The sequence below is a fragment of the Myxocyprinus asiaticus genome, chromosome 27 (assembly GCF_019703515.2).
Source record: "Myxocyprinus asiaticus isolate MX2 ecotype Aquarium Trade chromosome 27, UBuf_Myxa_2, whole genome shotgun sequence".
In the NCBI taxonomy this organism is placed as follows: Eukaryota; Metazoa; Chordata; class Actinopteri; order Cypriniformes; family Catostomidae; genus Myxocyprinus; species Myxocyprinus asiaticus.
In genome coordinates, this window is record NC_059370.1 from 15761070 (window position 1) to 15784779 (window position 23710).

Consider the following 23710-nt stretch of genomic DNA (forward strand, 5'->3'; position numbering starts at 1 on the left):
ATTATTACATTTTCCCACGTCCCCATATAAAACTAATGCTGCCTTCACGTGCTCTCGGAATAATCGTGAATATGAGTTTCCCACTCGGAAGCTGCACATGAATAACCCTTCAAGTCGTAATTGACAGGGAAACTCAGAGATAATGATGATGCCCGAGTTTCCGAGATGGAACGAATCATAAACTTTCAACATGGCGGAGAAGAGTACAGTTTCTGTAGTGAATGACAGATTTTGTTCATTTTTCTAAATACAGCTCATTGTTAGTGCTTGCCGTTTTGATCAAATTAATTTATATATATCAGCACCCATTTGATGCATGATGTACATTTTTACATTGTGAAAATAGCTTGTATTTGACCTTGAATAGCTTGAATTCCATTATCGTCAGCAAGCTAACTGATATGTATTATGTTGTCAAAATAAAAGTTCCTCAAGAAATATATACCTAGTGTCGTTCCTGTTCTTTCCGACAACAAAGCACGTGAACGCGACATACTCTTAATCACCACTTCAGAAGTTGTATGTAGGAAAATTCAGATAGTACATGAAGGCAGCATAAGTTCCAGCATCTATGATCCTCACAGGAACAGCAGAATATAAAGTTAAAAGTGTCGATTCCCGTTAGCCTTTGTTTTAGTAAATAATTTACCAAGGCATATAATTGCTAAATAAAAAGACAAGTTGTTTATTCATTTTCCATTTTTTATTTATTTATTTTTTTTAATTTTTTTTACGGATATGAAACGAACACACGGATTGTCCACGGACCTGAACAGTTATATTAAATACAAATTTATTGAAATAAAATAAAGTGAGATGAAAAATAAATAAATTAGAAAAATTATAATATAAAAATAAAATAAAAATAAATTAATAAAATAGTCGGTGATTTTGATTTCGTCGATCTGCTGCGCCAGTGACAGCAGTTGCACATTATGTGCGTCATTTGTTGTGTGGACAATAATGGCGGCGGAAGGCACAGACGACTTGAGCAACAACGGGCATCTGACAAACCCTTCAGGTTTTCCATTTTTGTTTACTTAACTACAACATTTTTAAGATTGCAACCGTGTGTGTAGCTAAATTATTGTCTTACTGATTTCTGAAATGCTACAATACATCAATTATTACACCAGCGCGTCTTCATAATATAGCTAGCGAGCTTACTATTTGAGTATTAATACAGTACTTCAGTATTTTAAACTAAATAATAAAAATAAAAAAAGGTTATTCTGTTTTTACACGTAATATCAGTTTTATAATGAGGTTGTAGCTGCAGACCATTGAAATATCTTGTCTCTTAAAAACCTGTCGTCAACAAAGTTTAAACTGGATCCAGAAAGACACATGCATACAAGCAGCGATATACTCACTTTTATTACTGAACCAATTTCCATATAGTGAATTAGATGAATTGCTTTGTGTTTGAACACATCTGTTTGAATGACAGGGTTGTATGATCCTGAGGTTGCAGAACTTCCCAAGTCAGATGTTGTTGGGTCAGAGGAGAGTGGTGATGGGGGAGACACGAGCGCCCCAACAGCATCCTACACGGCAGAAGGAGAGGAGGAGGAAGAGGGAGAGTTACCAGCAGACTTCGAGAGACTTTGGAAACTGACCAGTGACAATCCTCTGGATTTCAACAGCTGGACTGATCTTCTGCAGTATTGTGAACAAGAGGTGATCATAATGCTGACAACAAATAACTTTATAGGCAAGGTTGCATTTCTACTTTATTACTGGAGCTAGAGCTTGTTATGACAGTAATTTATTGCAGGGCCACATGAGGGCTTGTCGTCAATCCCTGAATGCATTTCTGGCGAGGTACCCTCTGTGTTACGGTTATTGGAAAAAATTTGCAGATCTCGAGAGACGAGCCGGTCACAACAACAAAGCTGAAAAGGTAAGAACATGCATGTCCATCATGCAAAGATGAGTGTTTCAGGACAGTGTATCTTTTAGAGTTTTTACATTTCCACATTGGATTCAGCTTGCTCACTTGGGACAATAACGCACTGTTTTCTGTAAAGCTGCTTTGAAATGATCAACCCTGTTTACATCTGGTAAGATGCATTTTGGCTGATCCGATCACATGTGGTCAGAGCTAAATGCAGGTCTAAACAGGATGTAAAATATTTTGGGAACCGATCACAAAAAGCACATACGAATGTGGTCAAAATGCATGTGACCACAATACATTTGAGGTATAAACTAGGGCTGGGTGATGTGACAAAGTAATTGGATATCGACAATGTCTTACAAAGATCCCAATGCCGATTGCGACCAGATGATGATCGACAATATTGGGAAATGGCAAAACCATGGATCTAGGAAGTCGCCAAATATATATTAAACGGTGGCAAGGGTGTGAAACTAGCACCCGCAAAATACGACGAGGCTGAATCCAGTTCGCAAGCTCCTTGTCCAGATGTATTTCACACACGGGTAATTTTGCTCATCTACCCGCAACAGGCGGGCGACCTGTAAGACGTCTCGGAGTGACACATGACAAGAATTGCTGTTAGTCACAAAGACACGTGCTTGAAGAGACACACTTTATCATATTTTTAAGAACAGATAACAGAAAAGCCGTCAATGCTCGTGTCTGAATCTGAAGCACGAGCCTGTCAAGGGGACCAAGCGCATGTAAAGAGTTCTCCCTCTTTTTTTAATCTGTTTCATTCGTCTGAAAACTGTTTGCAAGAATAATATGAGAATGCTGAAAATGATCTCCGATCATATCGGGAGGTGCTGTGAGTTTAAAGCTCTTTATTTCCTCACAGTTGGCATGCATTGCGGATTCCGTGATGGCAAATGGAGCCATTGGAGACAGTAAATGTTTGGATCTGGGGAAGTGGTTAAATAAGATTTTTGATCACTTCATTATTTTATTGCTTTTTTTGTTTGGTTTAAAGTGCTATTTGAATTTAGAAAAGTGTTTTGTTTGAATGAATTACATTTTTAAACCAAGATCAGTAAAGCAAAAAAATTCACGACCCTCGGCAGGGGGGGTTGACGATGTAATCGCAATATTTTTAAGGCATTTATCTCTAAAATATTTGTTACATATCTCCCAGCCCTTGTGTAAATGCTAATCCGTCTTGATGTGTCCCGGACAGCAGTGAAGCGCCACCCCTCACCTGTCAATCAACCGCTGTGCTAGAGTGTGATGGGGAGGAGGGCGTGGCTGGGCCGTAAGGATGGATGCCTGGCACTGAGTTACCCCAATCAGCCAGGAGGGGGATAAGGAGGAGCCGGAGAAGCCAGTTGGGGAGAGAGAGAGCGAGAGAGAGAGATGCATGCAGAGCTGTGTGTGCATGTCAATGTTTGGTTGTGCTGAAAAGCAGTTTTTGTGTTGTGTTTGATTAAAAGTCTTCATGATTGTTCACCCAACTGGCTTCTCCGGCTCCTCCTTATCCCCCCTCCTGGCTGATTGGGGTAACAGCGCCAGGCGTGCATCCTTACGGCCTGGCCACGCCCTCCTCCTCATCACATAGAGTTTGAATTTTGCCGGTCACAAGCAACTTTAAAAGGAAATAATTTTTTTAAAAAAAAGCAGATACAAACAAGAGAACTTTATGGATCTTCTTCATGTATCTGAATCATGCACAGACACTTATGAGAAGCACGAACATCTGCAGCTCAGGTTAATACAACTAATCCACTAAAACAGAGATGGGCAACTGGTGGCCCGCGGGCCATATACGGCCCTCTGTATCGTTGAATACGGCCCGTCGGGCAAGACTGAGGATTGATTTTATTTCTTTGAAAAAGGGATTATGTAAATATTGCATTCAGTTTATAATGTTATTAAATTGAGCTAAATTTTACCTCAGTTTGTTAGAGACATAGTGCGCGCTATTGTTAATGTACGCAGGTGGAACCCATGTCTTTTGTTTGCCTGGATACGAAATCTGTCATTAAAGATTTCAATTTGATTCACAAACACCATTGATCAAGTGATCAAAGAGACGTACAGTATGAGAGATACATACACCAGAGCTGCATAGATATAAAGGGTAAATAAAATATCCGTGACAGTGCGGGAATCACCAAAGACATCTAATGCTGTTTCGCTCGTGCTTGTGAAAAACGAAAAAGTTGTTATAAGAGGGAGAAACTTTGAAGAAATGGGCGATTGAAATGCCTGACTGACTGTGAAAAGTCTTGCGAATAGTGAGAATGTTCCATGCGTGTATGTTGTGGTGCTGAAATGTTTTGTATTAATGCACTGAAATGTTATGTTCTTGTATCCAGTATTGTTATTGATGATAATATTTAGATTTGAACTAATACCTGTAAGTTGTTTTATGAGGTGGGGTTGAAAATGTTGTCTGTTGCAAATGTAGACAATGCAAATGAGAGAAATTTTCTTGAAAATGTACGTCTGAAGTATATTGCTTGTCAATTGAACATGAATTTGCACATGTGAACGGCATGTTTTAGTAAAAACGCAAGCTACAAAATAATTATTCGTTTTTATAAATATTGCTAAATAAAAATATTAATATAGGTAACAAAATCTTTAAAAGAACATTGCATTAGTTGTGCATTGATTACCCACAATAATGAGGAAGTTGAGTAAAGGGGTGAACATTGTTACAGTGTAGATCTGTAATCCGGCCCCTTGGTAGAATGGAGAAAAAAATGTTGGCCCTCGCCCCCTTCAAAGTTGCCCATCCCTGCACTAAAATTCTGCTTGACAATTCTGCTTTTGTGCATAGATTAAATTTCAGCTGCATCTGGGAGAAATAGCGCACTGTTTTTTTCGCGCTTTGTCTTTTCTGACTTTGTTGCACTTTAAAGTCATGCAGTAACACACTGACATAGTAATTGATGTACAGTATGTTGTCATAAAACAGAAATCCTCTCCCTGAAATCCAAACACAAGTGGTCACATGAGACCCATTTAGGTGACCAGGTGTGAACAGTGATGTGATCAGATCACCCAAGGCGCATCTTAATACCAGGTGTAAACGGGATCGATATGTATTGTGGAAGTGCTGTATAATACTGACTTGACTATTCTGATTCTAAGGTTTTTAATATCAAATATTTGTTGGAAATATTGGTGCAGGTGTAATGCTCTGTTTTTTTTTTCCCCATGTGATAGGTGTGTGAACAAGGTTTGAAGGCCATCCCTCTCAGTGTTGATCTCTGGATTCATTATGTCAATCTGCTGCTGGGAACGCTCAACATGAACCTGCCTGAGTCAGCACAGCGCATCCGCTGGTACCACAGAGAAACTACACCATATACAATTATTTTCCAACTTTATTGCCACAATGCCTCTGCTTCCATTTTTATTCTATAATATTTTCTAAATAACAACATAAGACACTCCTTTTTAGGTTCTTGTCAACTCTTAGGACTTTTCCAAGATTCAACACCTCGAAGATCTAAGATCCCTTTTAAGATTACTGTTAAATGTTATTTTAATTCAGTGATCAGGTAGATTTGAGTAATTGACAAATAATATGTAATAATAAATAACATTACATTTTTGTTATCATCAAGATTTTAGGTTAAAATTGTAACTTTAGGTTAGGTTAAAAATTTCACGTTTTTCAGCAATTTCCCCAAAATGAAAATTCTCTCATTATTTACTCGTGCCATCCCAGATGTGTATGATTTTCTTCTGCAGAACACAAATTAAGAATTTTAGATGAATATTTCAGCTCTGTCAGTCCTCACAATGCAAGTGAATGGTGACCAAAATATTGATGCTCCAAAAAGCACATAAAGGCATCATAAAAGTAATCCATACGACTCCAGTGGTTTAATGAAGCAATCCAATTGGTTTTGAGTGAGAACAGACCAAAATACACTCACCGAGCACTTTATTAGGAACACTATGGTCCTAAAGGTTTGACATGTGCATTCTGAGATGCTATTCTGCTCACTACAATTGTATAGAGGGGTTACCTGTGTTAATATAGCCTTTCTGTCAGCTCAAATCAGTCTGGCCATTCTCCGTTGACCTCTGTCATCAACATCCGCAGAACTGCCGCTCACTGGATATTTTTTGTTTTTGTCACCATTCTGAGTGACTGTTGTGTGTGAAATTCCCAGGAGATCAGCAGTTACAGAAATACTCAAACCAGCCTGTCTGGCACCAACAATCATGCCACGGTCCAAATCACTGAGATCACATTTTTTCCCTATTCTGATGGTTGATGTGAACATTAACTGAAGCTCCTGACCCGTATCTGGATGATTTTATGCATTGCACTGCTGCCACACGATTGGCTGATTAGATAATCACATGAAAAAGTATGTGTATAGGTGTACTCAACAAAGCGCTCTGTGAGTGTATAGCTCTTTTTTCACTATAAACTTTGACATCAGCAGTCTCCTTGATGAACATGATTTCAAGCTCACTTACACTTCCTAGCACCACCTAGCGCTCTGCGCATTTCTCGAGCACTAGGAAGTGTTATCGAGCTTGAAATCATGATCGTGACTAGAGGCTGCAATGGCAAGATGTACAGTGAAAAAGGAGTTATATTTTGGTCTGCACTCAGAATACATGACTTTAACCACTTTTACTTTTATGCTGCCTTTATGTGCTTTTTGGAGCTTCAAAATCCTGGTCACCATTCACTTGCATTGTGAGGACCGACAGAGCTGAAATATTCTTCTAAAAATCTTAATTTGTGTTCATCAGAAGAAAGAAAGTCATTCACATCTGGGATGGCATGAGGGTGAGTAAATCATGAGAGAATTTTCATTTTTGGGTAAACTGTCCCTTTAAGCAGTTTACTTAAAAAGAACTGTGGTGTGAATTTTTCAATGTACAAATATTCTATGTAATATTCCAATTAGTATGAGGTTATAAAATTGCATGTATAATAATTGTACAATAATTAGAAAACATGCTTAAAGTAGTTTCAGATGAAGTCAGACCACAAGGCACTGCTTGAATGTCATGTCAGTGACCCACTTCCTGTTTCCTTTCAGTATTTTCAATCAAATTTGGATTCACATTTACATTATTTTCTAGTAAGATGACTTCTTACCAAAGCAACTTAAAACAAAGGGCAAGACTGTTCAGACTATTGATCCATTTTCATGCTTTTTCAAGATCTTCTTGGTTCTGTCATTTGGAATGGTGTAATGGAGTCCTCTGATCTCTTCTCAGTGTGTTTGAGGAGGCAGTGGCAGCCGCTGGCTGGGACTTCCATTCAGACAGGCTGTGGGATCTGTATGCCGAGTGGGAGAAGGAGCAGGGAAACCTAAAGGCCATGACAGTGGTCTATGACCGAGTACTGCGGGTCCCCACACAGTTTTACAACATGCACTATGAAAAGTATGCTATACTAATGGGCCTTATGTTAGATGTGTTAACATAATTTTTTGTCCTCGCACTCCTCAGATTTGAGGCACGGCAGTTTACAAACCACACACACACACGCATGGATTTGTGAGGATTTGTTATAATTTCTTCTCACGCTCATATTCTGTGATCTCTTTCCCCCTTTATATTTAGATGCAGCTGAATGCATCAACAAAAGCCTAATTGGTAAACTGTCAAACACCTGCAGTTAAGCACATCAAATCCAGATCACCAAAATATCACAAAATGTCTTTTGCTTTCAGAGTCCATAAAAATCATTATGACACTTGTGTTGCATTAGGCTGATGGTCCCTTTCTGAATTTCTGTCTCTTTCCTTAGACTAAAAACACACTTAACTTCCCACCCGCCGCATGACGTCCTGTCCCCAGAGGAGTACAGGAAGGTGAGGGCTGAGTACAAACAGAGCCAAATTCAGGCCAAAAAAGAGAGAACTGATATCGCTGCAGATGAAGAGGAGAGACCGCCAGGGGAGGAAGAGCCTGCAGACAACGGAAAGGACTCGGTAACTCACTTTCCAGCCAAACCATGAACCCTTGGTTTATAAACATTCATTTTGACCTGTAACATCTTTTGTCTTCCTTTATTACAGGAAGAGGCAGTACAGAAGATGCAGGAGCTTCTGTTGGCCAGCAGAGAGGAAGTGTACCAGCAAAATGAGGCAGAAGTCAGGAAGAGATGGAACTTTGAGGATGCTGTAAGATCCATATTAAACTTTCTCTTCTCATTCTCACTTTCTCTTGCATTTAGTTGTTCCATTAGTCTGACTTTTTTTCTTTCTTTCTTTCTTTCTTGCTCCCTCTTGCTCTGTTTCAGATTAAAAGGCCGTATTTCCATGTGAAGCCTCTGGACAGAGCCCAGCTGAAAGCCTGGCAGAGTTATCTGGACTGGGAGATGGCAGAGGCTGAGACGGCAGAGATGGATGTCGAAAGGACGTCTGTGGAAGGCCAGGAAAGCTCCAAAAAAGTGTGTGTGGCTGGACATGAGAGAGTACTGATTCTGTTTGAGCGCTGTCTCATTGCCTGCGCACTCTATGAGGAATTCTGGGATAAAGTAAGTGTAGGGAGATTCGGCAGCTGATTATAGAAGTGCTTAATTATGGAAAACGGAATTATGATTTTTTTTATAGTGCTGAATTGCAAGACCTGTAGTGTTTTAGCTGTCATTTGTAATGTGTGTGTGTGTGTGTGTGTGTGTGTGTGTGTCACAGTATGTGCATTACCTGGAACCACGGTGTCTGGAGGAAGTGCGTAACGTGTACCGCAGAGCTTGTGAAATCCATCTTCCATACAAACACAGCATCCATCTTCAGTGGTCCTCGTTCGAAGAAAAGCATGGTGAGATTCAACTTATCACAGAAAAAACTCCATCACTAAGACATTGTTGTGATTTATAACAGAAATTGGGATTTTTATGATTTGGTTCTTGACTCAACCCACAGTGTTTACATATTATTCTCTCACGCAATTTAAAACATCTCTAGGTAATATTTTAGAGGCACAGCGCATTCTAGAGTCTCTGGAGATGACATTGCCTGGTTTGGCTGCGGTGCGTTTGAGGAGGATAAGTCAGCAGAGGAGGGCAGGTCGTCTTGATGTGGCAGAATCGCTACTGAAGGAGGCACTAGAACAGAGTAAAGACAATCCCTCACTTCATGCCTTCTACTCGATCAAACTTTCCCGCTTCCTTCTCAAGCTGTGCAAGAACCCAGCCAGGGCCCGCACTGTTCTACAGGAGGCCATAGAGCTCAGTCCGGTATAACACAAGTGATGAAAGTCACACTGTTTTACATTTATGTATTTCTGTCTTGATATCTTACTGGGTGATTCTCATGAAACCTCTCAAAATGGCTGGTCCCAAATCAGTACAATTATGAAATTATATTTTGCATAAACAAACTGAAGCCTACATTTAGGACCATTAAGATGTTTTGCATTGTGACATTGTATGGACACTTAAAGAGATGAAAATTATCTCATCATTTACTCACCCTCATGACACCCCATTTTTCAGCAGAACACAAACAAAGATTTTTAGAAGAATATCTCAGCTCTGTAAGTCCATACAATGCAAGTGTATAGTGACCTGAACTTTGAAACCCCAAAAAGCACATAAAGGCAGCATAAAATAAATCCATAAGACTCCAGTGGTTAAATCTATATTTTCAGAAGCGATATGATAGGTGTGGGTGAGAAGCGGATCAGTATTTAAGTGCTTTTTACTATAAATTCTCTTCCCTGCCCTGTAGGTGGCGATATGCATGAAGAATGCGAATCACCAAAAACAAAATAAGAAGAATGTGGAAATGAAAGTGAAGATTGATAGTAAAAGAGCAACTTAAATATTGATCTGTTGCTCACCCACACCTATCAAATCACTTCTGAATATATGGATTAAAACACCAGAGTCTGATGGATTACTTTTATGCTGTCATTATATGCTTTTTGGGGCTCAACGTTTTGGTTGCCATTCACTTGCATTGTATGGACCTACAGAGCAAATCTTTGTGTTCTGCAGAAGAATGAAAGTCTTACACATCTGGGATGAGAGAGTAAATGATGAGAGTTTATAATTTTGGATGAACTATTCCTTTAAGCACATTTTACCCCCCCCATACTCATTACCATAATGCTTTTGGACATTTTACTTTTACTATTCCCACTGTTTTCAATAATGATGGAATTACAGTAAGCAATGTAATACAGATGGTATTACAATAAAAACATGCAATAAAATGTGGGAAAATGTGTGCAGTACCAAGGGAGCAGTAATGAGAGCATCATAATGACCACAATCTTTTTTGCATTGCAGTAATGAGAATTGGAGGGGTAAAAAGTTCTTAACTTTAACAAAAATAATCTTTATGGCCCTGAAATAGGCTTCATTTTCTATATAGTAAATAATGTCTCTTGTTTGTTTCTTTTGATTTGGAGTAAAATAGGACCAGGACATTGGGACCCTTGCAGTGATTATACTGTATTTTCACAATATGCAGCAAATGTTGCACCACAATACCATTAGCTTGCATGACTCAATCGTTGATGTTTTGATATTCTGTGATTGGCTTTTCAGGATAACAGTAGGTTGTATCAGAACCTTCTGGATCTGGAGATGTCAGGTGACCTGCGTGCTAATGGTGGAGGGGTCCAGCAGTGTGTGGCTAAAGCTCTTGCTGCTCCTCTCTCCCCAAAGACCAAAATCCTTTTCTCCCAACGTGGCCTACAGTACGCTGAGGATTTTGGGACTACAGTACAAAGGTCAGAGTTCATTCAAACCATTGCGGAAATAGCAATTAATAACTGATAAATATGAGAAATCTGACTTTTTAAAGGTTATTGTATTTACTGCATAGTACATTCTAACTTTGCTTCTGCATTACTAGGTTTATTTACATTTTGTATATTTTTCTAATTTATTATCAGTGTGTTGAGTATGTATGACGAGCACCAAAAGCTGCTAAAGGAGCACGATGGAAAGAGAGGAGCAGAGAACGGGTGAGCCCAACAAAATAAGCCCAGAGATATTCTGTGAGAATTTGTTTTCTTGTGGTTGGTCTTTTTAATGCTCTCTTTGTATTGCTGTAGTGATAGTGACGATCCAGAGAAGATGAGTAAAATGGATGATGGATCTGCCATGACGGTGCCTCCACAGACCGCTCCACCCACTATGCCTCACGTTCCCATTACAACACCACCTCCTCCTATGATGGGTGGAGACATGAGTGGATCGTATGGAAGTTATGGGAGCTGGTACCAGGTACATTGAAGAATCTTATCATTTGCATGTATGCCAAGACCTTATGAAATCAAAATTCCTTTTGTGGCTTTTAGTCCATGTGTACTAGCTCGTGCTAGTGTACTACTAAACATGAACAAAATTCATTTTTTAATAGATGAATGGATTTAATACAGTATGCAGATTCTTTCTCAGATGGCAAAATGGACCAAACATATGGATTATTCATGTTGCACTACACATTTTTTTTTGTCCGATCAAATGCTCTAGTAAATGAGACAGTCCCTCCCCCGGCAACCAACCAGCAAGTAAATCATAGCTAAGTTTGGAATAGCATAAGCTATTTAGAACATAGCAATGGTTAATGGCTGTGATGCAACTAAAGCCTATTGGCTATCTAAAAACAGGGATGACCCCCTATTTTCAAATTTCCATTTTCAAAAGTAGATATCAAAGAAATTGCATGTTGAATGAAAATGTTTATCATAAATACATCTTGTCCTTGTGTCTCAGCAGCAGTACGGGGCGTACGGCAGCTACCAGAACCCTTGGAATCAGTACAATCAGTACAATCAGTACTACCCTCACAGCTAAACCTGTTCAGAGACTGAGGTCTGGAGTATTGCTTCATATGATCCACTCAAACATCCTCAGTCTTCCCAAATCAACATAGGAAAGCGTCTAACTATGAGCCAGTATGCGGGGCATCAAAACAATGAGGGGTAAAATGTATAAGTTTTGAAAATCTTATGCTTTTAATGTCTGTTACCCTAACTTACCCTAAAAATTACTCTGTGCCACCTTTAGACTTAAAATGTATTGGTAGATTTACAGGTTCATTCTTGGTTTTTAAGCAGCTTATGTGTAAATTAAAGGCACTTTTATTAAATCCATAAAATGTTTTATGTGAATGTTGACAATTTTGTACCAAGTTCTTTTAAAATGTTTTAAAAGTTGTTTATTCTGTGCAGCCAACATCTTATCATTCTAATAAAATACAGTTAACAAAGTTGTTTTCTTAAAATATGCTTGTAATGATACTTATTAACTTAATTGACTTAAATATTTTGTAGTGAACAGCAGCAGTTGAGGAGTCTGTTGCATCCTGAATTGTGAAATGTATTACTTATTGTCACATTTTTTATTTATTTTTTTCTTCATATTAACAAGTGCTTTTTTTTAATGGTTTAGAGGAAGCTTTAGATTAAATTCACTGTGCCTGGCTGCACACTTCAATGACAAAAGGTATTATAATTGCTGATTTCCCTTTTTCAGACATGACTATAATCAAAGTCTTTCTAGCAAGTCAGTCCACTGGCGGCCATCTTTGGAACGCCCTCGGGAGACTATTTCCAGTCATGCCAGTGCAGCTTCTATCTACTTGAATGGGGGAACACCGAAATCTCAAAAACGGTTGGTGAAGATTACGATCAAAGAACATATTTAAAATCAGCAATAAAATGTGATAATATTGGAATCATAAATTGTGCTGCTTTACCTAATATTACGCTAAAAACATGCAATTTTCCCGGCTTGTATAGCTAATGCGCATACGCGTTAGCGAGTTGATTAACAGGCGATGTCTGTATCTAAAAGGTGATTGGCTCTTTTACCTGTAAAGCACGACTTCCTTTCTACATCAGTTGGGCATTAGAGCTTCATGGTTGGGCTTTTCAATTTCTCCCATTCATTTAAATAGAAGTGGCCCGTCTCTGCTATGATTCAGAACATAAAATTGGCATTGCACAGGCTCTTACCAGCTCATAGATATCAGTGAATATTTGAAGATTTTAAAGGTGCTGTAAGTGATTTTAGAGTTCTGAAGTGTTCACGTGACTGAGCCATTGAATTAGCTGGGCCCCTCATTGCAAAACCCCGCCCTCCAAAGATAATTTTGAGACCAAAACTGAGCAAAAGAGCAGCATTGTTTGTTCTTGTGGCTGTCAAATTCAGCAGTGTCACAATAATACCCGAGCAAAATGACTGACAGGTGAAAAGCGTCAATGTCCCCGGAAACTTTTTTGTTTGCTGTTTACAAAGTCTACAGCTGTCACAGAGACCAGTGAGATATCTCAGGACACTTATTTCATTAATATCTTTAAGGGAGTAGGAACATTTTATGCATACCTTTTCATGAAAAAAATTGCTTACAGCTACTTTAATGTCACTAGGCCTCATTTATGAAACTCGAACAGAACTAATTTTTGTTTAAATCATTTGTCAAACAATTCTTATATAAATAATCACATTGAAATGAAAAGTTGTTCTGCTTGTTTCATGAGGTTCTCTACTGCTGACAGCACTCAAAAGCTCCTACTTGTTAACAGCTTCTGCCTTCACTTTCAAATGCTAAAACTAAGATCAGATGAATGAGACTGGTGCTGTAATTTGTATTGTTAAAAATGTTGTTATTTTTACATGGCAAAAAAAAAAAAAAATCACAACTACCTTCTCAAGGTTCATTATTATGAAAACTCGCTCAACCTTTTATTGGGAGTAACAGGTTTAAGATTAAGGACGTTATTGATCAGTTCTAATGCAGTGTATGTTTGCCATTTTGTTGAGTGAAACCATTGTAGCAGTCCATTTATTTGATGGTCTTCACAGAGACATTTGTTTGATCTTGCATGGACGTGGAAGAACGCTGTGTTTATATTTGTTTCCCTTCATTTCTTGGTAACCACAAGGACTGCAGAAGGCACCAAACCTGTAAAATAAAAGACCCACAAATGACTGTTAATCACAATCAAATAAAGCAAATGTGCAATAAGCATTATTTTGTTTCCAAATACAGACATATAACCAGCTGCAAGTTCTCTTACCCAGCTCACGCAGGGGTTTTTCCATGTCCAGATCGGTGTAGACACGTCTGGGGTACGGGGTGATGAGGTTGAAATCCTCTCCGTTTGCCCCGTTCATCTGTACATAGACTCTCACAGCAGCCAGAGGTTCCTGAGCCTTAAAGACAGCACTCAAGGTAGACCCATCCAGAAGACGCACCTTAATAACAGGAGGGATGGAGTGGGGTTTGAAATGTCTGATGTATTTGTGGAATCATTTCAAAATCCAATTCTTAGAATTACAAATCTTCTAACAGTTACAGTACATCCTCGTGGCATTGCACATTTACAATAAAATGAGAAGTATCCATAGGGGTGGACACACATTCAAAATGTTTTGTAATTTACAGTACCTGTATCCGACATTCATCGTAGTCTTTCTTGGCTGGAGGAGGCCCTTGGTTGTCAGGTAGAGACTGGGGAGGGGCTTCAGAGGGGGGAGATGACAGATCTGTGCTTGATGAACAGCCTCCAAACTGCACATAATCAGGTTTTATTACTTGTTAAATATATTCCTAATGTACTGTAGTCGGCATGACAGATTAGTTAACAGTAACAGAAACCAGCAAAAAGTAGAAGAGGGACGAGGAAGAGGAGTGCTACTTCTCTAGTGCTACTTTGCAAATTCACATCTCTAAAGGGCTGTTCAGTCAGACCGAATGTGTTCTTGCCGTAAAAAAATCTAGACATAGAGCAACAGATAGAACAAACGAAGGAGTCTCAAGACTTGTTTTTAAAAGTTGAAGAAGTTCTTTTAACCATAGAACACGTGGGTCAAAAAATATCCCAGCGTCTAGTTTTTAAGGCATACTTTTTTTAAATGAAGTGGTCTTATGATCTGCCACTCCAGGTATTCCTCAAGGTGTCATGTGAAGTGACTTTTTCTAAATTTAGTTGAACAATTTTAAGATTATAAGAGAATTTGCATCACAGCCCTAGAATACATATGTGTTTCCTATTGGATTCAATGCATAACACTGGTATTAGTTTTGAAATACACTGTTGTTGTTTTTTTCAGTTTTCATTTATGTAATTAAATATATGTTAAATACCACGTTCACGTATGCAAGAATAGAAAGTTGTCATTCAGCCAATGCTTTTATCCAAAGTGTTTGACATTACATCCATTACAGGGACAGTCCTCATGGAGCAACCTGAGGTTAGATGTCTAGTTCACTGCAAGGGCATGAATGGTCATAGATCCTAAACCACTTCTAGTGTATTTGTACTTGCAACTTTTCTTTTTTTAAGTACGCCTTACCACTCTAAACAACAAATATAGCTTCATAGAGTTATAAAGGAATATAGTGTCATTCGTCATTATAGAGTACATAAGGTTGTCATTTTACTAGTTTATAAAAAATAAAATAAAATTGGCAAAATGTTTTTTTTTTTTATCCTAGTCCATTGTACTTATAGAGTATGTACAGTATGTGTTTGTGTAGGTAGAGTTGTTGAGACATTTCATTTTATGAAGTTTTTTTAATGAATATTTTATCTTGTTATACAAGCTTTTTTACACTGTCACCCAAAACACCTGCTCCATTTTCAATTGAACAAAAGACACATCAACTATTAAAACATTTAAATTACTAATAAAATTATCATCAGAGTTAATTTTCCTTGATAAATCAGCAGTTTTATAAAGAATACGCATCTAGATTTCACCTGGGTCTTTTTTGACCAACATATGCATTTAATGGGGGGTGAAGTTACATATGCGTTCTATATTTAAACATGCCATCTAAAACAGTGGTTCTCAAACCTTTTCAGTGTGAGGCCCCCCTTGTGTATCCTACATCCTTTTGTGGTCCCCCTGCAGACCGAATGGACCCCCTCGATCATAGCAATCAAATGTTCTATCTGTGTTAACTAGCAATATACCTACTGATGTCTCTGTTCAATGACGTTGCAGCTTTGTGTGCGGGACAGCTTAAAAATATAATCAGTAAGCACATTTTATTTTATTAATATTTCTCATATATGCACACCATAGTTTTAACGTTTACAATCCATGAGTATATACATGTATAATTCATTTTAAAAAATCACATTCTAAAATGTTTCCACGGCCCCCCTGGCACCACCTTAAGGCCCATCAGGGGGCCACAGCTCCGAGTTTGAGAACCGCTGGTCTGAAAAACACAGCGAGATGTGGCACAATGGTCAAAGAGGTCAGTCTAGTGCATGTTTAGATTGAAAAATAGTTGAAAAAATGCACAGACAAATGCAAAAACAGGTTCAGTGTGAACGGCCCCTGAAGGGTGTTATATATAACAATTCAATATTTATTTTATCAGATGAATAATACCTTTCGCGCCCTCTCCTCTCTGTCTCGTGCGATCTTCTCTTTAACCCGTTGCCTGAGAAAGGATCACAATGCAAAGGTTACTACTTGGAATCCGACATGACTGAAAAGCTGCAACAAATAACAGACACCACTGCAAACAGAAATCTCTCATTGTGTCAGCTGCTATAAGCTTACCATCCACTTCATTAATGTTTTTCTTACTTGGCAAGTCTGTCCTCCATCTTCTCCCTCCTGCGCTGGTCCGCCAGCTTCTTCATTTCGTCGTCCTGAAGTTTCTGTTTGACCTGCAGCAGCTCTTGGCCTTGTTTCCTCCTCTGCTTCTCTCTTTCTATCTCCTCCTGTCGCTCCCTCTCTCTCCTCTCCTCCTGTCTCGCCCTCATCAACTCCTCCAGTCTGCAGTAAAGAGGAATAATTTCCATCAGCTTTCAAAGATGTATTTGAAGAAAAAATCTGCACAGAGCACAGACCTTTTTACTTGTTCCCGCCTCTCTTCCTCTGTCATGGGTCGTTTGGCATCTCCGTCTTCTGCTACATTTTCGGTGACTGGTTTTTGTTTTGGGTGAAAGTGAAAATAAATGTTAAAGGAATAGTTCACCCAAAAATGAAAATTCTCTCATCATTTACTAACCTTCATGCCATCCCATATGTATATGACTTACTTTCTTCTGTAGAACACAAATAAAGGTTTTTAGAAGAATATCTCAGCTCTGTAGGTCCATACAGTGAAAGTGAATGGTGATCAGAACTTTGAAGCTTCAGAAACCACATAAAGGCAGCATAAAAGTAATCCATATGACTCCAGTGGTTCAATCCATATCTTCAGAAGTGATATGATAGATGTGGGTGAGAAACAGTGCCTCGTTTCCCAATAACGATTGATCTTAACTGTTAAGAGCGTTTTCTACGAGCGATTTTACAAACGTTCATTATTTTTTTTATGTGCGTTTCCCAAAACTGCACATAATAACATGAATGAGCGAGGACACACTTTAAGTGCTACTTAAGAGAGATGCTGTCCATAAACGTGAAGTGCTGAAATGTGACCGTATAGTGCTGTTCATCATTACAACTTCATTATATTTGTGCATAACTTTAAAAATGTTTGTAATTTACCTCGCTGGAAATATTTAAAAATATTTCCCAAAATGTACAACTTAATTCACCACATAATTGCATTTTGTTTTGCAATCATTTTGTGCAGAACAAACCATTTATTTTACACAATCAGTGCTTCGTTCATCAGATGTGCATTTTAATATATAGTTTTCAAAATTTGCTCTGTGGAGATTGAGATTAAAGCTTCGAGGATCAGTGAAGACAGCGGAGTCAATGTGTAGCCTATGGTCCTGCTAATGACAACAAGCATTAATTGAATATAACAAGGTTCACCGTGTTAATGTGGAGCGCAAAATACAGAGACGCGTGGAAGCTGCGATTTAGGGACATTCACCAATCAAAAGGAGATCTGCTCTTAACTCCCAAAAGTGATAACAGTAACAGCAATGCTACACAACATGTTTGGTACTACACAGCACGTCATGCGAGCGAGGAAGAGGAGACGAGGATCAGGAGCCAATATACTGTACGGACGATTTTCATGCACGGCAGCAATTTATTGACTTTTTCCCTTCTCTCTCTGATTGTAATTTTTACAGTTCTCTGCAACAATCATGCCACCACTTTGTTGTTACTAACTAGCCCACAAATAACTTTAGTTGTTTACTTATTAATTTATCTGTTCATCCAATATTGACTAACCACTTTCTGCTTTTATTATTGTTATTATTATTATTATTAGCCTTTTCGGTTAAAAATAATAATAAAATAAAACATATGTATACTGACATTAAATGAGCATAAAGTGTAGCTATTGGTATTTAAATTGTATCAGGTGTAATTTCACAATTGTCCTGCAGGTGTCTGCATAAATCTGTGTCCTTATGATGTTCTTAGCATTGCACTCTTTAATCTACGAGCATTTTCAAGTACTACTTAAGTTACGATGCTGTTGGGAAACGGGCCACAAAATTAAGATAAATCATAAGAAGGATTCTTCAATCTACTTAGGCTTACGATGCTTTTGGGAAACGAGGCCCTGAGCAGTATTCAAGTCTTTTTTTACAAAAAAAAATCTCCAGGGGGCCTGGGTAGCTCGGCAAGTAAAGATGCTGACTGCCACCCCTAAAGTCACGAGTTCAAATCCCATGGTGTGCTGAGTGACTCCAGCCAGGTCTCCTAAGCAACCAAACTGGCCTGGTTGCTAGGGTTGCTAGGGAGGGTAGAGTCACATGGGGTAACCTCCTCGTGGTTGCTATAATGTGGTTCGCTCTCGGAGGGACACGTGGTGGATGCCGTGAATGTCTCCGCGGTAACGCACTCAATAAGCCACGTGATAAGATGCGCTGGTTGATGGTCTCAGACGTGGAGGCAACTGAGATTCGTCCTCCGCCACCCGGATTGAGGCGAGTCACTACACCACCAAGAGGACTTAAAGCGCACTGGGAATTGGGCATTCCAAAATTGGGGAGAAAATCAACAAAAAACAAAAAAAAACTCCTACCTGCCCAGTAGGTGGCGATATGCATGAAGAATGTGAATCGCCAAGAAAAGTGGAGATTTTCAGTAAAAAGGACTTAAATGTTGATCTGTTCCTCACCCACACCTATCAAATCACTTCTGAAGATATGGATTTAACCACTGGAGTCGAATGGATTACTTTTGGGCTGCCTTTATATGCTTTTTGGAGCTTCAAAGTTCTGGCCACCATTCACGTGCACTGTAAGGACCTATAGAGCTGAAATTTTCTTCTATAAATCTTAATTTGTGTTCTGCAGAAGAAAGTCATTCACATCTGGGATGGCATGCGGGTGAGTAAATGATGAAAGAATTTTCATATTTGAGTGAACTATCACTTTAATGTAAAATTTTATGTTGTGATTAAATCCTGATCGTTCTGTTAGGAAATAAGGAGAATGAAATGACTATGAGAAGAACATACATTCAGAGGTTTCTGTAGGAGACTGGCATGGGCTGCTCGGTTCTTCTGTTGAGCCAAGAACATTCCCGACAGGTGGGACATAGGGCTCGTCTATATCTGGATCATTCTCATGCTCCATTAACCTGTACAATAAAAAATAAAAATAAATAAAAACAATAATAATTCAACACCCTTGAAAAGTCTATACGTGGCAACAAGCCAAATTCATCCATTACAACTCCAACCAGGTGACTCACCAGTCCATTGCTCTCTCAATGCCCTGGTTTCCAGTATGTGCTACAGCCTTCTCCCTGCAAAACAACCAATGGGTCAGTGCAAATTACTGGGTCATTGTGTAAATGCCAATGTCAATGTAGAGACACACCACTTACGCTCTGTTTCTGTTGAAGCCCATTTCCAGCAAGCTTTCTAATGTGGTGAACTCTGCCATTGTGCTAACAAGAGATGTTCATTATAAGAGTTACAGATAACTGCAAATGAAAACTGCTCTTCAAACAGGGTTATGAGTTACACATAATGGACTGGTATTAAAGGGTTTCACACTTGAGAAAAATCTGCAAATACTTTGGCTAAAGTTATAATACAGAAAGAATATTGACCAAGATATAAAGGGATAAAATCTACCAAAGTGTCTCGAAACAAAGACATGATTCAATTCTACTCGCCTGTTTGCCGCCCAATAAAGGCATCGCTAAGTATCACACTCAAATCTAATGGATTAAAATAACTGAAATCAATACTAAGTGTTTAGACAGTCAGCCAGTATTTATACTGATACATACATGATCAAACTCACCTAGCTGGCAAGCTAACACTGATCAGCCTCCAGCAATAGCTAATTATTTTTGTATTACTATTATTTTCTACAAAGCAGTTCTGTTTTTTATAGAGAGCACTAGTGCTTCAATAAACCAGTTATGATATTTTGACTCAATTTCATCATAAATTAGCCTTGCACAACGCCCCATATCTACTTACACCACTGTGTCGCTTCCAATCCACACACAACTACGGCAATGCGTATGGGACAAACGGGACAATTTGCGAAGCTGTTGGAAAATTTGCATTTCTCCTGAACGCCAGGACCTGCCTGGTGGTCTTCCATTGGTACTTTTTCTTTTAAATGTTTTCTTTTGAATTTAGAAACAGTAGAGGGGATATAAATACAGCAAAGAGCTAGCCTGATACAACATAAAATAAACAAGTGAACAACTGAATGAAAATAAAGCACATAAAGTCAAATAAATAAGTCATAGTAATAAATAAATAAATAAATAAATAAATCTAACACACTCTTGATCTTTTCAATGAGTTAATAATTCTATAGAGAGTTATTATTAAAACAGAATTATTATATAGGTTATAAACTTGTTATTATATATTATTACATAGTAGCCTATTACACAGCGTCAGAAATTAAAGGAATGTTCGGGGTTCAAAACAAGTTAAGCTCAGTCGACAAAATTAATTTTGACTCGTTCCTCTTTTTCTTTAAAAAAGCAAACATCTGTTACAGTGTGACACTTACAATGGAAGTGAATGAAGGCCAATTTTTGGACGTTAAATACTCACTTTTTCAAAAGTATAGACACAAGATGTAAACAATATGTGTGTTAACATGATTTAAGTGTGATTAAAATCACTTACTAACCTTTTCTGTGTAAAGTTATAGCCAATTTTACAACTCCGTTGCCATGACGATGTAATGTCAACAAACCCTAAAACGACTATAAAAATGACAGTTTTAACAACTTTACAGAGTTAATAATACATGAGTTTTAACAGAAGAATTAATGCAAGTGCTTTTATAAAATTATACGCTTCATATTTCTGTGTTTAAACCCTCAAAAAAATTGGCCACATTCACATTCATTGTAAGTGTCTCGTTAACCTCCATTTTTACTTTTTTTTTAAAAGAAAAGGAGGAACGTTTCAAAATTTATTTTTTGTGGTAATCAACATTAAGCCACAGATGCTGTCGACTGAGCTCAACTTGTACTGAACCCGGAACATTCCTTTAAGGGGGTTCGAGGCAAAAATGCCTCCAAAAATAACAAAAATGACCCTGAAAATCAAAATATGATGTAAAAAATGCCCCAGTTTGTGTTTTTTAAATTTAGTTCATTTTTAGTTATTTTTTATTTATTTATAACATCAGATGTAGTACTTAATATTCTATTCCAAGCTTAGTAATTAGTTATAATCGCATAAAATATTATTTGATGTTGATTTAATTTTATGAGAATGAGGTAATATATTTTCTCAATCTAATTATTCAAATTGAGAACTTATGTAAAATAAATTATTACATTTAAGTTTTTTGAATATATACTCAGAAAAAAAATTTAATACAGAAGAGTGTTCAACAACAACAGCTAAAAAAAAAAGACAACCAGTATTCTGCTACTATTTCCCATTTTTCCCCCCTATGCATCAGAGTTCATTTATGTTACATCAAGGGTTAGAGCTAACATTATTTACTCAAATTAGCAACAGTGTCCATTGTCACTCTGTGAAGACAAGATGTTACACCGGTGGACGTGCAAACAGTGCCGTATGGGATGGGCCTCACAGCTTGTTACTTATTGGATGATTATGTAATAATTAATCAGCCAACATTTTATGCTCTGGCATTCTTCAACTGGCAGACACCAAAGTTCATACATGCTACTCACACATACCCTTATACTTTCTCTCTTCCCTCTTTTTCCAAGTCATTTGTGTGCTTTAATATATCCTTGTGCTGATCCTTACTTGAACCTTAATTTCTGCCTTTTGATACAGAGTCAGTGAGAACACAGAGGGTGAGTTATATTTACAGTGACAGTTCATTATTTTTAGTATTTATGTAACTACATAAAGTCTCATTTATATAGTAGATGTTGTGTGCAGTTTTGTTTTCAGGAAGGATTTGTATTACCAGATGGGACACGGCTGAACATTTCTAAATGTAGCCTACTCTTAACTTCTACGTGATGCACAAAATGTTTAAAGCATGTTTAGTGTATTGCACAAGGGAAGAACAGACAGAGATTAAATTGGAACCAATATGTCTTTAATAATGACTGTTTTATGTTTTCTTTTGAACAGTCAAGGTGTAAAGTGGGTAAAGTTCAATATGCCAAAGTCCTTGGGATTCCGAGACGGAAGGAACAGGCTTTTCAGAGGGCGAAGAAAGAGTACAGTGTGCAAATGAAAAACTGTACATTATACATTTAAATTAAACAAATATTAACATGTTATTCAAAATATAGATGCAGTGTTTCGTTATTCTTAAAAACACATCACTATTCATAAAACTGCATCATGTTATAAATGAATGAAACAAGTGTGTTTTCTGTTCGTCTCTTATCTGAAAGCATTGAATGAACCAGCACTGTAATTTCAGGCTTAAAGAGAGCTGCTCCTAGTGCTCACTGGGTGTAACAGCCACTCCATGTGGAAAACTATTGAAGTGCCAGTGGAGAAGCTGTTACCTGCAGAGAGTCACACACATCATGTGGCAGAAGCTGGAAGTGTTGTGGCTACAGACCTCCCTATATGCAATATCCATGCCTCATCCTAATCTTTCTTAAGGTTTTTAAGTTATTATCTACATTTAATTTATTATATGTACAATTATGTAACATAGGTATGTCTGCATATTTTTAGTTTAATAAAAAAAATGTTTCATAATATGATCAATAGTCTTTTCACAAATAATTGTGCGTGTGTGTGCATTATAACCTTTTATTTTTTATTTTTAATAAAGTACTAATGTGAGTGCTGAACATACTGTATGTCAGGTATGTTAAAGGAGAGATTTCACACCACACATTTATAGTAAGTTCAAATAAGCAATATGAGAAAAGATTATGTTGGAGAGAGGGGAGTTGGAAAGTATAGAGTGGGGGGAACTGTCATTTTGCACATGTAAATTGTTAATTTATCCTACCCGTTGTTTAGATTTCCATTTGTTTAATGCTGGGTAATACATTTTACAGAATGTTGCTTCATGTCGCTTGGATATCATTTTCTCAAGGTAAATCTTCTTGAAAAAGATAACATTTGATTTTGACCAATTAATCTTAGGTTTAATGCATTGTATATCGCTGTCACATTATCCAAGTTTATCGCATATCATGTTTTTCCTCCTAACCATCCAGCCCTAGTGCTTAGTTCTTAACTTGTTTATTCTTTCGAAATTCTTTATATAAGAATGAGACTTGCTATATAAGGAAATAATGTTTTTTCCCCCTCAGTATTACCAGACTGACTTTCTTGCATTTTCTTAATACCAAAATTTTTAATATTATACTTGCAATATGTCCCTACTAACTTCAAACCAAACCTACGCCCTTGCAGATAGCACACAAACTTTTGATCTGGAAAGCGTCACATTCTAATAAACATCTGCTAAACATCTTAAAAAGATCAGATTTACAAACATTCTACATCACAAACGTCTCAAAGATATCTGCTGAATATCTTG

At 37.8% G+C, this 23710-nt stretch overlaps 2 protein-coding genes across 5 annotated transcripts; one reads left to right on the forward strand and one right to left on the reverse strand.

Annotated features, from left to right (window-relative positions):
• The first annotated feature begins 945 nt into the window (after window positions 1–945).
• On the forward strand, window positions 946–13350 carry LOC127417735 (pre-mRNA-processing factor 39-like). Of its 3 annotated transcripts, XR_007893323.1 has the most exons (15): window positions 946–1021; window positions 1451–1680; window positions 1778–1903; window positions 5114–5232; window positions 7142–7309; window positions 7677–7860; window positions 7948–8052; window positions 8172–8408; window positions 8566–8692; window positions 8839–9110; window positions 10428–10612; window positions 10778–10849; window positions 10940–11111; window positions 11604–11812; window positions 12366–13350. XR_007893323.1 is itself a non-coding variant. In XM_051657921.1 (14 exons), the coding sequence occupies exons 1-14, from the start codon at window positions 964–966 to the stop codon at window positions 11682–11684; spliced, it is 2136 nt and encodes a 711-aa protein (XP_051513881.1). In that variant the 5' UTR covers window positions 946–963; the 3' UTR covers window positions 11685–12114. The 3 variants fall into 3 exon arrangements, 2 of the variants coding, with proteins under 2 accessions (XP_051513881.1, XP_051513882.1); XM_051657921.1 differs by lacking the exon at window positions 12366–13350 and having other exon boundaries at window positions 11604–12114; XM_051657922.1 differs by lacking the exon at window positions 12366–13350 and having other exon boundaries at window positions 11607–12114.
• Window positions 13351–13500: 150 nt separating this feature from the next.
• On the reverse strand, window positions 13501–21980 carry LOC127417737 (UBX domain-containing protein 1-like). Of its 2 annotated transcripts, none has more exons than XM_051657924.1 (10): window positions 20218–21980; window positions 19611–19673; window positions 19476–19529; window positions 19240–19361; window positions 16709–16784; window positions 16443–16634; window positions 16242–16293; window positions 14284–14406; window positions 13913–14090; window positions 13501–13797 (listed from the first exon to the last, which is right to left on the reverse strand). In XM_051657924.1, exons 1-10 carry the CDS (start codon window positions 20304–20306, stop codon window positions 13757–13759), a joined length of 990 nt encoding a protein of 329 aa, XP_051513884.1. In that variant the 5' UTR covers window positions 20307–21980; the 3' UTR covers window positions 13501–13756. The 2 variants fall into 2 exon arrangements, with proteins under 2 accessions (XP_051513884.1, XP_051513885.1); XM_051657925.1 differs by lacking the exon at window positions 20218–21980 and adding an exon at window positions 20036–20211.
• Between the last annotated feature and the right edge of the window lie 1730 nt (window positions 21981–23710).

Bases quoted from the DNA above. Each gene is read 5' to 3' on its own strand.
- LOC127417737 (XM_051657924.1), bottom strand. From the start codon at position 20,306: ATGCAAATTTTCCAACAGCTTCGCAAATTGTCCCGTTTGTCCCATACG. The intron at 14,091-14,283 runs GTACTGTAAATT...CCTGTTATTAAG, and splicing joins ACGATGAATGTCGGATACAG to GTGCGTCTTCTGGATGGGTC. The intron at 13,798-13,912 runs GTAAGAGAACTT...TTTATTTTACAG, and splicing joins AAAACCCCTGCGTGAGCTGG to GTTTGGTGCCTTCTGCAGTC.
- LOC127417735 (XM_051657921.1), top strand. From the start codon at position 964: ATGGCGGCGGAAGGCACAGACGACTTGAGCAACAACGGGCATCTGACA. The intron at 8,693-8,838 runs GTGAGATTCAAC...AAACATCTCTAG, and splicing joins CTCGTTCGAAGAAAAGCATG to GTAATATTTTAGAGGCACAG. The intron at 9,111-10,427 runs GTATAACACAAG...TTGGCTTTTCAG, and splicing joins AGGCCATAGAGCTCAGTCCG to GATAACAGTAGGTTGTATCA.